The sequence below is a fragment of the Mobula birostris genome, chromosome 13, assembly GCF_030028105.1.
Source record: "Mobula birostris isolate sMobBir1 chromosome 13, sMobBir1.hap1, whole genome shotgun sequence".
NCBI lineage: Eukaryota > Metazoa > Chordata > Chondrichthyes > Myliobatiformes > Myliobatidae > Mobula > Mobula birostris.
In genome coordinates this window covers 46,958,772-46,974,880 of record NC_092382.1, presented here as the reverse complement: position 1 = coordinate 46,974,880, position 16,109 = coordinate 46,958,772, and the positions used below count along the sequence as shown (strand labels likewise).

The 16,109-nt window shown below is 44.7% G+C and overlaps 1 protein-coding gene across 1 annotated transcript in view; it reads left to right on the top strand.

The window, feature by feature from the left end:
- LOC140206777 (NACHT, LRR and PYD domains-containing protein 3-like) overlaps positions 1-15,486 on the top strand; it is a 43,828-nt gene extending 28,342 nt beyond the window's left edge. The window contains exons 6-12 of the mRNA XM_072274988.1: positions 3,129-3,300; positions 3,399-3,464; positions 10,566-12,333; positions 13,516-13,602; positions 13,752-13,922; positions 14,082-14,249; positions 14,411-15,486. Of these exons, the coding sequence (XP_072131089.1) occupies positions 3,129-3,300; positions 3,399-3,464; positions 10,566-12,333; positions 13,516-13,602; positions 13,752-13,922; positions 14,082-14,249; positions 14,411-14,498 (2,520 nt within the window). The 3' untranslated portion in view covers positions 14,499-15,486. The remainder of the gene's footprint in view (positions 1-3,128; positions 3,301-3,398; positions 3,465-10,565; positions 12,334-13,515; positions 13,603-13,751; positions 13,923-14,081; positions 14,250-14,410) is intronic.
- The last annotated feature ends 623 nt before the right edge of the window (positions 15,487-16,109 follow it).

Sequence of the window (16,109 nt, the reverse complement as noted above, 5' to 3'; positions counted from 1 at the left end):
CCTGCCCTTGACAAAGCCTTGCTGACAATTCCTAAACATATTGTACCTCTTCAAATGTTCATAAATCCTCCCTCTCGGGATCTTCGCCATCAACATACCAACCATTGAAGTAAGACTCACTGGTCTGTAATTTCCTGGGCTACCTCTTCTCCCTTTCTTGAATAAAGGAACAACATCCGCAACCCTCCAATCCGCCGGAAACTCTCCCGTCCCCATTGCCGATTCAAATATCATCGCCAGAGGCTCATAAATCTCCTCCCTCTCCTCCCACAGTAGCCTACGGTACATCTCATCCGGTTCCAGCGACTTATCCAACTTGATGCTTTCCAAAAGCTCCAGAACATCCTCTTTCTTAATATCTACTTGCTCAAGCTTTTTAGTCTGCTGCAAGTCATCACGACAATCACCAAGATCTTTTTCCATCGTGAATACTGAAGTAAAGTATTCATTAAATACATCTGCTATTTCCTCCGGTTCCATACATACTTTCCTACTGTTACACTTGGTAGGTCCTATTCTTTCACGTCTTATCCTCTTGCTCTTCACTTACTTGTAGAATACCTTGGGGGTTTCCTTAATCCTGCCCGCCAAAGCCTTCTCGTAGCCCCTTCTGGATCTCCTAATTTCCCTTATAAGCTCCTTCCAGGTAGCCTTATAATCTTCTAGATCCCTAACATTACTTAACTCTCTGGACCTTTTGTAAACTTTTCTTTTCTTTTTGACTAGATTTATTACAGCCTTTGTACCCTTCCATAAGTTCCCTGTCTCATTAGAACGTAACTATGCAGAACTCCACACAAATATCCCCTGAATATTTGACACATTCTTCCATACCTTTCCTTGAGAACATCTGTTCCGAATTTAAGCTACCAATTTCTTGCCTGATAGCCTCATAATTCACCTAAATCCGATTAAACGCTTTTCTAACCTATCTGTTTCTATCTCTTGTCAATGCTATTTTAAAGGAGATAAAATTATGATCACTATCTCCAAAATTCTCTCCCACTGTGAGATCTGACACCTGACCAGGTTTATTTCCCAATACCAAATTAAGTACAGCCTCTCCTCTTGTAGAGTTATCTACATATTGTGACGAGAACCTTTCCTGAATACACCTAACAAACACCACCCCATCTAAATCCCTTGTTCCAGGGAGATGCCAATCGATATTTGGGAAATTAAAATCTCCCATCACGACAACTCTGTTATTATTGCAAGTTTCCAGGATCTGTTTCCCTATCTGCTCCTCGATATCCCTGTTACTATTGGGCGGCCTATAAAAAAATACCCAGTAGAGTTATTGACCCCTTCCTGGTCCTAACCTCCACCCGCTGAGACTCCGTAGACAATCCCTCCATGACGTCCACCTTTTCTGAAGCCGTGACACTATCTCTGATCAACAGTGCCACGCCCCACCTCTTTTGCCTCCTTCCCTGTCCTTTCTGAAACATCTAAAACCCGGCACTTGAAGCAACCATTCCTGTCTCTGAGCTATCCAAGTCTCTGTAATGGACACCACATCATATCCCCAAGTACTGATCCACGCTCTACGCTCATCCGCTTTGTTCATAATACTCCTTACGTTAAAATAGACACATCTCAAACCGTCCATCTGAGCGCGTCTCTTCTCTATCACCTGCCTATCCTCCTTCACACACTGTCTTCAAGCTTTCTCTATTTGTCAGCTAACCGTTTATTCCCCAGTCTCTTCAGTTCTGTTCCCACCCCCCAACAATTCTAGTTTCAACTCTCCTCAGTAACCTTAACAACCTCTCCGCAAGGATATTAGTCCCCCTGTGATTCAAGTGCAACCCGTTCTTTTTGTGCAGGTCACACCTGCCCCAAAAGATGTCCCAATGATCCAGAAATCTGAATCCTTACCATCTGCTCCAATCTCTCAGCCACGCATTTATCCTCTACCTCATTCTCTTCTTGTATTCACTGTCACGTGGCACAGGCAGTAATCCCCAGATCACTACGGCTGAGGTCCTGCTTCTCAACTTCCTTCCTAACTCCTTATAATCTGTTTTCAGGACCTCTTCCCTTTTCCTACCTATGCCATTGGTACCAATATGTACCACGGCTTCTGGCTGTTTGCCCTCCCACTGCAGGATATCTTGGACGCGATCTGAAACATCCAGGACATTGGCACCTAGGGGGCAGACTACCATCCCAGTTTGTTTCCTGAGTCCAGAGAATCGCCTGTCTGACCCCCAAACTATAGAGTTCCCTATCACTACTGCGTTCCTTTTCCTTTCCCTACCCTGCTGAGCCACTGGGCCAGACTCTGTGCCAGAGGCACGGCCACTGTTGCTTCTCCCAGGTAGGCTGTTCTCAAACAGGAGAACTTATTATCAGGGGGTACAGCCACAGGGGTACTATCTGGTACCTGACTCTTTCCCTTCCTTCGCCTGACTGTGCCCCACTTCCCTGTCCCCCGTGTGAACACCTGCCTATAACTCCGTTCTATCACCTCCTCGCTTTCCCTGACCAGACGAAGATCATCGAGCTGCATCTCCAGTTCCCTAACCCGGTCCCTTAGGAGCTGCAGCTCGACACACCGGGTGCAGATATGGCCGTCCGGGAGGCTGGGAGACACCAGAACCTCCCACATATGTCCCCTTCCTGCAATTAACACAAGTAGACCTACCTCTGTTCGTTACCTCCTCAGCCCGTTTGAGCCAAAGCACTATCACTCTGCCACCTCTCACTCCGCTCTCCGCTGGATATGGCGGCCTTCTTTTTAATTTTTTTTGCACTCTACGTGCTGACGTCAGGCGCCTGCGCAGTCTTGCCACTCTTTTACTCCGAGTAGTAAAACTGCCTCGCTCCGGAAATCCTTAGCCTTTCACCCTTAGCCTTCTTGCTCCCAATTAATGGAGAAGTAAATTAATCACGTTGAATATACTGTAGGGTATCACTAAATCCTTATTCTTTCACAATTTTGATGAAGAATTTCCTTCAGTTACTGTTTCTCTGTTAATGGCTGAACCCTGGGAGGATGAGGCAGCGGCCCAGTAAGTGCATCTGTTCAGAAGCTACTGGGGCCATGAACAGATATTTTCCTGCACATTCTCCATGTCTGTCTGTCTGCTCTGCAATAAATTCACTGTTTTTTTCTTTTATAGAAAGTCACTGAACTGACAGAGAAGGGACACCGCACAGAGAGTTCCAGACTATTCCTCAGTCTGGTGATGGGCAAAGGCTCCCAGGCCCGGCAGGCGATGTGGGAATCCTTTGTGACTTGGAGGACTGAGTTACCAAAGTTGGACAGAATACTGAGGGAAATACAGGAGCTCGGTACGTAAAAAACACTCACTGAACACAAAGGCACATTGAAATAAATTGTTCTAATTATTTTAGCTCTGTTTTCATGGACTTTTGTTTTATTTAAACAGGTCCTGATAGAGAGAAGTACATGAACATTGCCCAAGGGTTATCTGAGTTACCCACTCAATTGATAGGTGAGTGCTGAATGCACAGTTCAAACTACATCTCAAATGTCAGGCTGTGACTTGACAGAATCTCGGAATTAAAATTCACCATTAATCTTTCGGTGATCTCTGCAATTCCAGTAACAATTCAGAGAATCTCTCGTTTGCAGCCTGAATATTCTAAAATGTATTTTTTCTATTAATCCAGCTGTTGGTTCTGCAGAAGCCTTCACTCCAGGTCCAAATGCTCTGGGAATGCCCACACAACCCAAGGAGTCTCCTGATACTCTGTATCGTGTAGTGCAGGCGACTTCTCTATTTTCAGACCTTTCAGATACCGAAGCATCTTCTCCTTCGCAATGGCACTAGAAACTCAAATCTGTCCGGTGATGCTCTTTACATTTTGTAACATTCTCGCGACTTCCACATTTTTTTTTTCCTGGCATTTTCCTTTTCAGCCGTTACTGCATCTACAACATCATTTTTCAGCGGTCCGGTATCGACCCTCTCAATTGCTTTTACTCTTTATATATCTGGAACAGAAGGAAAAAAAAAACGCTTCAGTATCCTCTTTCTATATTATTCTTGCATTTCCTGCATAGTCACGTATGTCTAGGAGCATCTATGACATCGTTGCCTCCGACATGACCTAGACGGTAAATTTCAGGCACTACCCTGTGGAAAAAAAAAACAAACAAACTACCCATAAGTGCTGTAAATGCACCCCATCTCATCTTAACCAAATTTCCTCTGGTACAAGACATGGGTCCTGTGTGGAAAAACAAACAAACAAACAAACAAAATACAGGCTGTCTACCCAATCCCTTATCTCTCAAACTTTTACACCTCTGTCCGATCTCTGTTCTAACGCTAGAGTAAACAAACTAGGTTTATTAAACCTCTACTTGTCTCACATGCCACGGAATCCAGGCAACATCCTGATGAGCCTGTTCAGCAGTTCCTCTCTACACCATTACCCTGCCTTCTTCCAGCAAACGGTGATGCTCTTCCTAATCAGGAACGTATTAACCTCCATTTTCATTATACCCAACGACTTGTCCTCCTCAGCCGTCTCTGAAAATAATTTCACAGATTCACCATACGTCAGCGAAAGAAATTTCTCCCAATGTGTGGGTCCCCGCCAGCCAGGACAATTCACCACGGTTCCCAAACATGTTAATTTTCTGTATAAGCCTCTCGTGTTGGGCGTTGTCAAACATCCTGCTGATATCCAAGTAGACAATATCCATGTGTAACTTCATCCATCACTTTTGTCACCTCCTGGAAGATCTCAATCAAGTTAGCAAAACTCGAATTCCCCCAGCCAAAGCATTGCTCTTGAACCGTAACCCACCTCAAACATTCTTTCTTTCATACTCCTGTGGAGCAGTAGGTAAAAAAGGCCGAATGTTTGTAAGACCAGCCTCAAGGGCAGCTTTAATTCTGCATTTATAAGGCTGCTGAATGGTCACCTACTATGTTATTATTCGCTCTTAATAATAATATGACAACTTTATATATAAAATTGTAACACTGTGTATCTCGTAACTAATAACCACTCACTTAGATAACCGCAATATACTTACAGAAGAGCAGAAAGATACTGTTTGGGTATGAACGGATTTAAGGAACAACTGATAATAGATTGTGTAATTCTATATCAAGCACTGGGGAACGCAGTGCTCTTTCAGCGTTATATTGTCTATTAAAAATCATTTGATTTTCTCCCTTGCATGGTTAAGAGAAATTCGTAATATCTATGAAATGCATCGAATACTTGTGAAATTTCCACAAGATTTGATAAAGCATTTGTGTACAATAATTGCCCTATTAACAACCACAGCAGAACAACCACCGTTATCAAAATAAATGTGGGGATTTTCTAGAGCGACTCACTAAGCTCACTATGGTTTTATCTAGCTTTAAACCCGCTCTCTATTTTTTCAGAAAAACAAATCAAAAAAAAACAAACAAACATGCGAGTTATACCTTGAGACAGCTATACAGGGATGATTTGAAATTAGTTGCTCTTGCATGAATAAATCTAAAACAAATAATGCAAATAATGGAAGTAATTTCCAAAGAGTTGCACATGAAACTTAGACCAGAAAAGTACAGAACATTGAACATAAAGAAAGGTGCGGTAGAGTTAGTAGAATATAAAGCGGAGCATGAGGTTACAATACAACCGATAGGTGAATATGAAACATATAAGAAAATGGATGAGTGTGTGATAAAGGAAAATCTTCCAACAAAAGTTAATTCAAGGTTGAAGAAAATCTGAATTAACCTCAAACCTAAAGAAATAGTAAATTTACATCAAGGTGTAAGAATATCTGCCAAACAGAGCTGAGAAGTAAAAATAGAATAGACACTGAACACTCACTATGTACATATTGACGTACTCTTTTTGGTGTAGCATCTTGGTCTGAAACGGATCTGAAAGATTTGTAAAGAAAAATGAGAACTCAAATTAAAAAAAAAATAGAAAGCACTATGTTTACTCGAGCACACTTAGATTAACATGGACTAGGACAGTATGAGGAAGAGGAACAGCAGATATAAAAATGTACAGAACAGTCAGATAAACTTCTCAGAATCAGGTTTAATATCACCAGCATATATTATGAAATTAGTTGCAATGCGGCAGCACCACAATGCAATAAACATAATAGAGACCAAAAAAAAAAAAGAATTATAGTAAAGTGTGTGTGGTGCCTATCTCTATGTGTATGTGTATGGATGGCTGGTTCTTTACTTGTGAAGAGTAAGAGGTAACAAGATGGCACATCATTAAAATTAGTTCAACAATGTCCTGCGGCCTCTGTCACAAGCCGGCTGCTGACATTCGTTGACTTTGATATTTTCCTGCTGCTTAAAATGGTCTTTGTATCTCTTGCCAAGAGAGAGTTCTCCGTAGAGTACTGATTTCAGTAACCTGGAGTTGTCCCTGCCCGACACTTGTTGAATGCCTTGGGATTTTCCTTAATCCTTTCCACCAAGGCCTTCTCATGGCCCCTTGTGGCAGTCCTAATTTCATTTTTAAACTCCTTCCTGCAAGCCTTGTAATCTTCTAGATTCCTATCATTTCCTAGATTTTTTTTGATCCTTTCGTAGGCTCGTCTTTTCTTCTTGACTAGATTTACAACAGCCTTTGTATACCTTGTACATCTTGTACCTTATCATCTTTTCCATGTTTCATTGGAACATACCTACTCAGAACTCCACGCAAGTATCCCCTGAACATTTGCCACATTTCTTCCGTACGTTTCCCTGGCAACATCTGTTTCCAGTTTATGCTTCCAAGTTCCTGCCTGATAGCCCCGTATTTCCTCTTATTCCATTTATACGTTTCCTTAACTTGTCTGTTTCTATCGCTCTCCAATACTATGGTGCAGAAGATAGAATTCTGCTCACTGGGAGATCTGACACCTGACCAGGTTCACGTCCCAATACCAGATCAAGTACAGCCTCTCCTCTTGTAGTCTGATCTACGTATTGTGTCAAGAAACCTTCCTGAACACACCTACCAAACTCTACACCATCTAAACCCCTCACTCTAAGGAGATGCCAATCAATATTTGAGAAATTAAAATCTCTCACCACAACAACCCTGTCACTATTACTCCTTTCCAGAATCTGTCTCCCTCTCTGCTCCTTGATGTTCCTGTTACTATTGGGTTGTCTATATATATATAAAAACACAGCCGGTAGAGTTGTTGACCCCTTCCTATTCTTAACTTACACTCACAAAGACTCGGTAGACAACCTCTCCATGACTTCCTCCTTTTCTGTAGCCATGACACTATCTTTTATCAACAGCGCCACCTCCCCCGCCCCCTCCCCCTCCCCACTCCCTGACCTTTCAGAAACATCTAAAGCCTGGCACTTTAAGTAGCCATTCCTACCCCTACACCATCCAAGTCTCTGTAATGGCCACAACATCAAAACCCCAAGTGCTGATCCACGCTCTAAGCTCATTCGCTTTATTCATGATACTCCTCGCATTAAAATAGACAGATCTCAATCCATAGGACTGAGCGCGTCCCTTCCCTATCACCTGCCTATCCTCCCTTTCGCACTGTCTCCAAGCTTTCTCTATTTGTGAGCCAGCCTCCATTTCCTCCCTCACTTCAGTTCGATTCCCACCCCCGCCCCCCAGCAACATTCACAAAAATCTTGCTTAAACTACAACTGATGAAAGACACCATACCTTACCATAAATACAAGCCTGCTCCACTTTTAGTATTAGAGTCCTACACATCCAACTGTGGCCAATCCACTGTTACAGGTAGGACAATACGCAATAACTCTCTGGCTGTAATTTTACAGAATAAACAAGCAAAAACAACGTTTTAAAATAGCTATAGCCATTCCAAACACACATAACTGACAGAGATCAATTCATGAAAAACATCAGAAATATGCCGAATTTAAGGGAAATTGAAAGAATGTGGAACGTGAACAAAATGTACATTGTCCCGATAGTAATATCCACAACTGGTCTCATCCCAAAACCACTGTACATTAGTACAATTAGCTCCACCCATGTAAATCTTCCGAAAGTCACAATAGTATACACCACGACAGGAGTCTGAAGTTGCCTATCAATTGAGAAATGTTTGTGCTTGGATATGGCCGTACCTCAGGATTTAACAGTTTGAACTGTGAAAGGATAGAAATAATAAGTTCTTTATAAAGCACCTAATTCGGACGATGTTGTTCAATCTGGGATACAGTGGAAATTAGAAAATAAAAGATAAAATAATGGCAGTGTTAAGAAAGGTTCAATTAATTAAAAAAAGTTTTGCGCGTGTGTTTAAAAGTAACAACTGGAGTCTGCATCCCTTACAGTCTCAGTCTCCCTAGTTATAACTGTGTCGAAGACTTTTCACCAGTACTGTAGTGTTAGGTGCTGAACTCCACAGTTTAGGGCAACAGTTCAAAAAAAAAACCTAACCTGCCAATGATTTCGGCAACTGCAACACTGTTTCCCTCTAATATGCTGTTCTCTTTTACCTTGTACGACTTCATTGTACCGATGTGATTAAATTATCCGTTTGGATCGCATGCAGAAAGGTTTTCCATTGTACCGCGGTACGCGTGACAATAATAAACCAATTTACCGATTTATCGTTGTCAATAATACAGAGCCCCTTGGTTGCTAAGATTTTATACTGGCGTTGGTCGTGGGGATACGTTGGTGGAAGCATTTCTTCCGACAGGAGAAGGGCACAGGCGGGTGATTGGCGACTTAAAACCGGTCGCTTCGGGCAGATGGGACTCGACTCGTCGGCCATGACCGGCCGCTCATCCAAAAGAAGGAAAATTCTGATCTCAACCCTCCGCTGCTTTGCAACTTTACCCTCATTGGGAAGACTTTGGGAGTAAACCCTGTCACGTACACAGTGATGGGTTAAAGAGCCAGCAGAAATACAAAACACTTTGGAGTCCAGTATTGCTATTAACCAATAATATTTGTTAGTAACTACGCAATACAGTAATATAAATGCAGATAAATCAAACAGGTTTGCAATGATTATATACATGTGGAAATATAAGAAAACCATGCTTCTTTAAGTCTAGGGGTAAATAGATAGTCTTACGATAATGAGTAAAATTCAGTTCAGTTCGTGGTAGTGAGTTGAGTAGTGCTGGAGAGAGAGAGAGGGAGAGATTTGAATCTTCAGGTGAGCTGACGCCGTCGATCTTCCCGTTGTCCTCCGAAATCCTTTAAAAGTCACCGACTGTGACAACAACAAAGGGGACCGCTGTTCTGTGGTGGAGCTATCAACCCATGCGAGGGTTGGACACACAAATAACTCCCCTCCGGTCACACCTTCTCTGCACTACGAGAACCACTCATCGATCCGCCTGATCAATACCCCAAAACCCACTTTTTCGGTGGGCACAACAAAGCTCATTGTGTCCAAAATCATGTGTTTCAGGCCTATCATCTGACCTTCTATTTATCTCACCGTACTGAGTACCAACTGTCTCTCAAATAACTCCTCCCTTCTCTCGTCAAACAGGCAGTGTCCTTGGAGAAAGTATAAATTACCTGTGAGCAGTCTTCATCTCCCTCTCCCTCTCTCTCTCTCTCTCTCTCTCTCTCCCTCCCTCTCTCTTGCAAACAAGGTGTTTAAGGTGTTTGTGTTAAATAACTCTCTCTGTCTTTTTTCAAAAGCACAGTTCGTAGGGGTAATCGAGCACAGTTTATAAGGGTAATTCAGGACCCCGTCACAACCCAATGGGAAAAGCCTGGAGCTGGAGCAACGCAGACTGGCAACGCCAGCGCTTCTGGTTCCAAACCGTATCGGTCTCTGCCGTTCCTCTGGGTTCATCAGATGCATGGAGAGATGGAGCTAGCTACATGGGCAGCAGTTTTCTCTCCATATCGTAGTGTCCTGGCTTGCGTATCTAGTCAGCGGGACCCAGCATCCATGGTCAACCCTGACAGACAGAAGACCCATAATACAGCGCCCCACACCCGCACTGCCAGACTGATCAGTAGCATTTGCCAAGACTGCACCCCCTCTCCCAGAAACATGACTTAAATCACTCAGACGCTTGTGGTCTCTCTCACTCACAGAGATACCGTCTTTCACCGCTCCTCCATCTCTAAAACTGAAAACTACCCATTTTCGTTCTTATCATTCCAATGCGTTATCGATACAAAACTTCACGCATATTCCCCTCCTATTTTCATACAAGAGCAGTGGACACCTGTAACTACCCAGCGTGCAGATTTGCCAAAATGCACAGTGTCCTGCTCTCCATATTTCCACACCAGATGAATATTAACAACGCCTGTTAATGATACAAGTAGTGTTCTAAATATAGTGAAATGTTGTTTTGATGGAAGTGCAGTCAGGATTGCAATAGTATACCAGGGGAATGCTCACCTTCACAAGTAATCCGTACCAAATTATGAAGATTGGACATTTTCTGGGACATTCATCGCTGTAAATTCAGGTGCCTGTGAACAAAATGTTACTTTCTGTCCTAATATCCAGGGAGTCTTGAATTAATTCATGTAATCTTAAACACTGAATGTTGAAATGCAGTTATACAGTTCCTTGTCAGATGAGCCATTTAACATTTTGACAATGTTCTCTGTTCCCATGGAAGATGTTCAGCAGAAACACAAGGAGACTCTGCGGACACAAACTGAAACACTGAGAGTGAACACGATCCTGATGACGGAGAAGGTGAAGGTTTTCCAGCTGGTTGATCGATACGCTGAGCTCACGGTCATTTCTACTCTTCGAGATCGGAGACTGGTGGAGCATGAGCTGCTGGCAAGAGGCAGAGACCACGAGGAGTGGAGAGAGAAACATCTCCGCGGAGAGCTGGAGAAAATCCGCATTGATCATCTGTTTCAGAGCAGTTACTCATATAGTTCCTGGGAAAGAATGAAAAGGTTCTTCACACGATCATCTTCGGGAAGTTCGGCTGTCGTGGCCGGAGTCCCGGGGATCGGGAAAACAACAATGGTACAAAAGTTTGTTTATGACTGGGCCACGGGGAAAATATACCAACAATTCCAGTTTGTCTTCAGTTTCAAATTCCGGGATTTAAACACTATTAACTGTAGAATAAACCTGAGGGAACTGATTCTGGATCAATATCCTTACTTTGGGAATTTCCTGAGAGAGGTCTGGAAGAACCCAGAGGGATTGTTGTTTATATTCGATGGTTTGGATGAATTCAAGCACAGAATCGATTTTGCTGACGGTCGGAGAGACACAGAACTAAAGCACCAGTGCCCAGATCCCGAGTGGTGGTGTGAAGTGTCTGACATAGTGTACAGTTTAATCCAGCACAAGCTGCTCTCAGGGTGTTCAGTGCTGGTGACCACCCGACCCACTGCCTTAGATTTATTGGAAAAGGCGGAGATCAGTGTCTGTGCTGAAATCCTGGGATTTGTTGGTGAGGAACGGAAGGATTATTTCTATAGGCATTTTGAAGATCAGACGGTGGCAGCAGCTGTTTTCAAACACGTGAAGGAGAACGAGATCCTGTACACCATGAGCTACAACCCCTCCTACTGCTGGATCCTCGCTCTGGCACTGGGCCCCTTCTTCACACAAAGAGACAGGGACCCCCAGCGAGTTCCCAAAACTATAACCCAATTATATTCCTACTATACTTACAACATCTTAAAAAACCACGGCCGTGATATTGAGAATCTCCGTGATGTGTTACTCAGGGTTGGTCAGATGGCCTTCACAGGGCTGTCCCAGAAAAAGATCGTCTTTACAGATGGCGATTTGATCAGCTACAATCTGCAGCCTTCGCAGTTCCTGTCCGGGTTCCTGATGGAGCTTTTGGAGAGAGAGAATTCTGCCCGGTGTGTGGTGTACACATTCCCACACCTCACCATCCAAGAGTTTGTAGCTGCAGTCGCACAATTCCTGACTATACATCCCAGGAAAATCCGGAACTTCCTCACTGAGGCCCACAACACGACAGATGGGCGATTTGAAGTATTTCTCCGTTTTGTTGCTGGTCTCTCCTCCCCAATGACAGCTCGGGGCCTGGAGGAGTTTCTGGGTCCATTTGCTAATGAAAGAACCTGCCGGGTGATTGACTGGGTGAAGGAGGAGATTGAACGTCAGATTAGAAACACAGAGACTGAAATTGGTAAAAAGAGCCTCCTGAACACATTGCACTACCTGTTTGAGTCTCAGAATCGTGGACTGGCTCGGACTGCACTGGGATCTGTGGAGACACTTTCATTCCGCGGGATGACGTTGACCCCGATTGACTGCGCGGTCCTGTCTCATGCTATCGGACTCTGTGATACAATAAAACAGCTCAAACTGGAGTACTGCCATATTCAGTGTGAAGGAATCCAGCGGCTGGGACCCGGGCTACACAAGTGCCAAGATTTGAGGTATTTTTTTTTTTGTTGTTTTTTTTAACTTTTACTCTGAACAGCGAAACTGTTCCATTGTCTTGTTTCAATGTAAGGGAATTTGTGTAAAACTCTGGTAAATCAGATTGTGAAGAATTGTGAAAAATGCTCAGGAGATTGGTCGGTATTCCTCAAGGACGAGAGGGTTCTGGGATTCCTTGTAAAGGGACGTTGGAGACGTCATCAGATCAGTGAACAATGGCCACTGGTTTAATAGCAGTGAATCACAGGAATGGTCGTGATTCTCGCTGCCTGTGGCACGTCCATTGACAATGTTCCTTCTCACTGTCTCTGACACCCAGACCGACACTGACTGCAGCAGGTGGGTCAGAGATTCACACCCCCTTACCGGTGAGGGACAAGAGACCGTCAGCAGACTGTCCGAGTCAGTGGGAGAGCATTTCTTCTGTGAGATTCCCTCTCCCTTCCCTTCGCTGTGCCTTGCGATTTCCATCAGTCCACCTGTGTGACTGTGCTCACTACCAGATACCCACACCTCATGGGCGCATCTCTTTTCTCCGGTTTGTGGGCCTCTAATTAGACACACCCGTCCGTGCAATCTATTTCTGCCTCCTGGTCTTGTGGGTTCACCTTTTCCATTGGCTATCCTCATCATGGATCTCTCTTCCTCCTGATTGCATCGCTTCACCTTATTCTACTTCCTCCTATGGAATCTCTTTCCATTCCCCTACATCCTTTGGGACCTCCCTTCCACATACACCTTCGTACTGTGGGATCTCCCTTCCACATCCCCTTTCCTCTTGTCTGATCTCTCTTCCCCATCCCCCTGTCTCCTGTTGGATCTCTCTTCCTCATCCCACTCCCCGCTTTGAGGATCCCTTCCACCATTTCAATCGACATTTTCTCCTTCCTGCCGAACTTTCTCCCGCCCTTCTGACCCTCTCAAGTCACCAACACTTTTCTAACCATCGTGGAATGAGACAGAATTTGGTGATTTTTCTGTGTCACACCTATGGACTACATTACTGACGTTCGGTGAATACTCTGGAGCAGGGCAGTGAGGGACCTTGATAGTGATGGGAACTCCGACCAGTGATTTACTGAAGGGTTTAATGTTTCCTGAAATATCCGAGCGAAAGAAATTTCATGAGACCCACGATTTGAATCGCATTGTTCATCAATTTGTCTGTTTGCGTTTAGACTTGGGGATAATAAACTGGGAGATTCAGGAGTGCAAGTGGTGGCTGCGGCTCTCAGAAACCAGGAGTGTAAAGTACTGACACTGTGGTAAGTACCAGGCTGTGGGAGATTGTCTTTACAGTCACTGGGTGTCTGACACTGAACAATAATGTGATCATTAATTGTGCTACTGATAAACACTGGGGATTTTTATCTCCTGTTTCTATATCCTTCGCCCCACTCTCTCACATCTCCAGGCTGGACTACGTTGGTCTCACAGATTCTGGTGCCGAACATCTCGCCTCCGCTCTCAGTACAAACCAATCACTGGTGGAGCTGAACCTGAGTGGTAATGAACTGGGAGATTCTGGAGTGAAACTGGTGTCCGTGGCTCTGAGGAACCCGGAGTGTGAAATACAGAAACTGTGGTAAGTACCAGACTGAGAGATTGTGTTTACAGTCATTGGGTGTCTGAGACCAAATATTAATGTGATCAGTAATTGTATTACTGATAAACTCTGGGGATTTGTACCGTCTCCTGTCTCTCTGCGTCCTTTACTCTTACTCTTTCTCTCGTTCATCTCCAGGCTCTACAGTGTCGGGCTCACAGATTCTGGTGCCGAGGATCTCGCGTCCGATCTCAGTACAAAACGATCAATGGAGGTGCTGAGCTTGGCATCAAACTCGCTCACAGACCTATTTGTCCCCGCTCTCCGTCGCCTCGTACTGAACCTCCCGCATCTGGAATGGATCCGGTGAGTGTTTGTGTTAATGTTCAATGTGATAAAATATCAGCGGACTCACGGGTTTTCTGGTGATATTTATCTGTGTGTGTTGTTGAAAATTAACCCTAGTTCCCTGTTACGACACTATAGTGTAATCCATTTATTTCAGTTTTTTCCTCCATCTGTTTCAGCCTAGCGGGGAATCAGTTTAGTGAGACAGGAAAGATGGAACTGGAGTCTCTGACGGAACTCCGACCCGGACTGAAAGTGGAGCTGTGAACGTCTGCATGTGTGAACATCCCCGCCCGCGGGATAGGGGTATTTTGACCAATTTCCTTCCCTCCTTCAATGCGCGCCCTCCTCTTTAATTTCCAACGGATCTAATGGACCTTGGTCCTGGGCGAGCCCTCTGTGTCGTCAGAGTTGGCCCCGCAGTGACGTATTCCGCCTTACGTCAAGTGTCGCTGCCTTCCAGCGTTCGTCCGTGTTGAGAGCTCCGCCAAGTGTGACCCCGGGAAATTACACAGACAGGAAGACTCCGTGGGTGGGGCTCAGTTCCCAGGGTGGGGTTATCCCGGGAGAGGATGCTTTTGTTCACTTTGAGTTGAGGACGGTGCATTCGGCAGTCTGGCCGATATAATGATGTTAAATTGACAAATCCCTCGGCAGTGACACTGGTCTGCAGCGATCTCGGACACTACCCTGAGATGTGATTTTATAAACATAGGCTCTACGATGCAGAGTGTCGCTGAGAAACGGGACTGATTATTCAACCTGTCACTCGTTGTCTGCGGTCAGTTAATTGTGTGTGACTGTGGTAGAGGTTGCAGCCCCTGCCTAAGTATCTGACGAGGCTGCTGCTCAGGTTCGGGCTGCATTTCAGCCCCGCGCTTCTCATATACGGGCACCCAATACAGAACAGGGCGGGTCGCAAGGAGGATCTCCTGGTGGGATTGTTCCTGGGCCGGGCCAAAATGGTTATTCACGGATCCAGACGGCGGTACGTGGAGGGCTGTGCCCGTCCGAATGGTTGTCCCCCTTCCGAGGATGCGTTCGTGCCCAGCTGTCCTCGGAGAGGGAGCATGCGTCGCAATAGGTACATTGGGGGATTTCCGGGAGCGCTGGGCCCCACAGGGAATCGACTGTTTAATAGACGCTAGTAACCATTTTTTTTTAAACTGAGTGTACTCACAGTATTGTAAAATATGAGTGGTTGTACCTTGTGTATTTGTTGTGCAAATAAACTTTTATAGTTTTGTAAATAAAACGGTGAGCAGTTTACTAATTCCCGAATGCCACGCACTGTTTAATTTACATTTGTCATGATGAACTGCATAGACCGCTGTAACGCCTCGTCCATGCAGACAAAATCGAATGAAGAGATTAGAAGCACCGATAAAATATCTGGCGCTAGTCCACTGAAGTCCCGAAGAGGGAGGAATGCGAGTGGAACACCGACATTAAACACGTGGTGAATCACTATCACGTCGCACACTCCCAGCGTCAGATACGGACTGAAGCTCCCTCCGTACCGTCCCATCACACATTACCAGGGTCAGACACAGCGAATCCCCTACACACCGTCCAATCAAAAAAAAAAAAAAATCTCGGGTCAGACACAGTGTTAGTACACAATCCGAATCAACTCACCAGTTATCAGACACAGAGCGAACGTCCCTCGGCACCGTCCCATCACAAAACTTTGTGATCAGACACAAAGTGCAGCTCCCTACGCACCGTCCTTACACACAAAACCAGGGTCACGGTTTCATCACAGACTACCACAGTCAAATTCAGAGAGAAGCTCCCTCCGACAAAGCAAGTCCGTCAGTGACTTCTCCGGATAAAAGTGGGTGATAGCATATCAACCAGCTGAAATCGGTGGGGCAG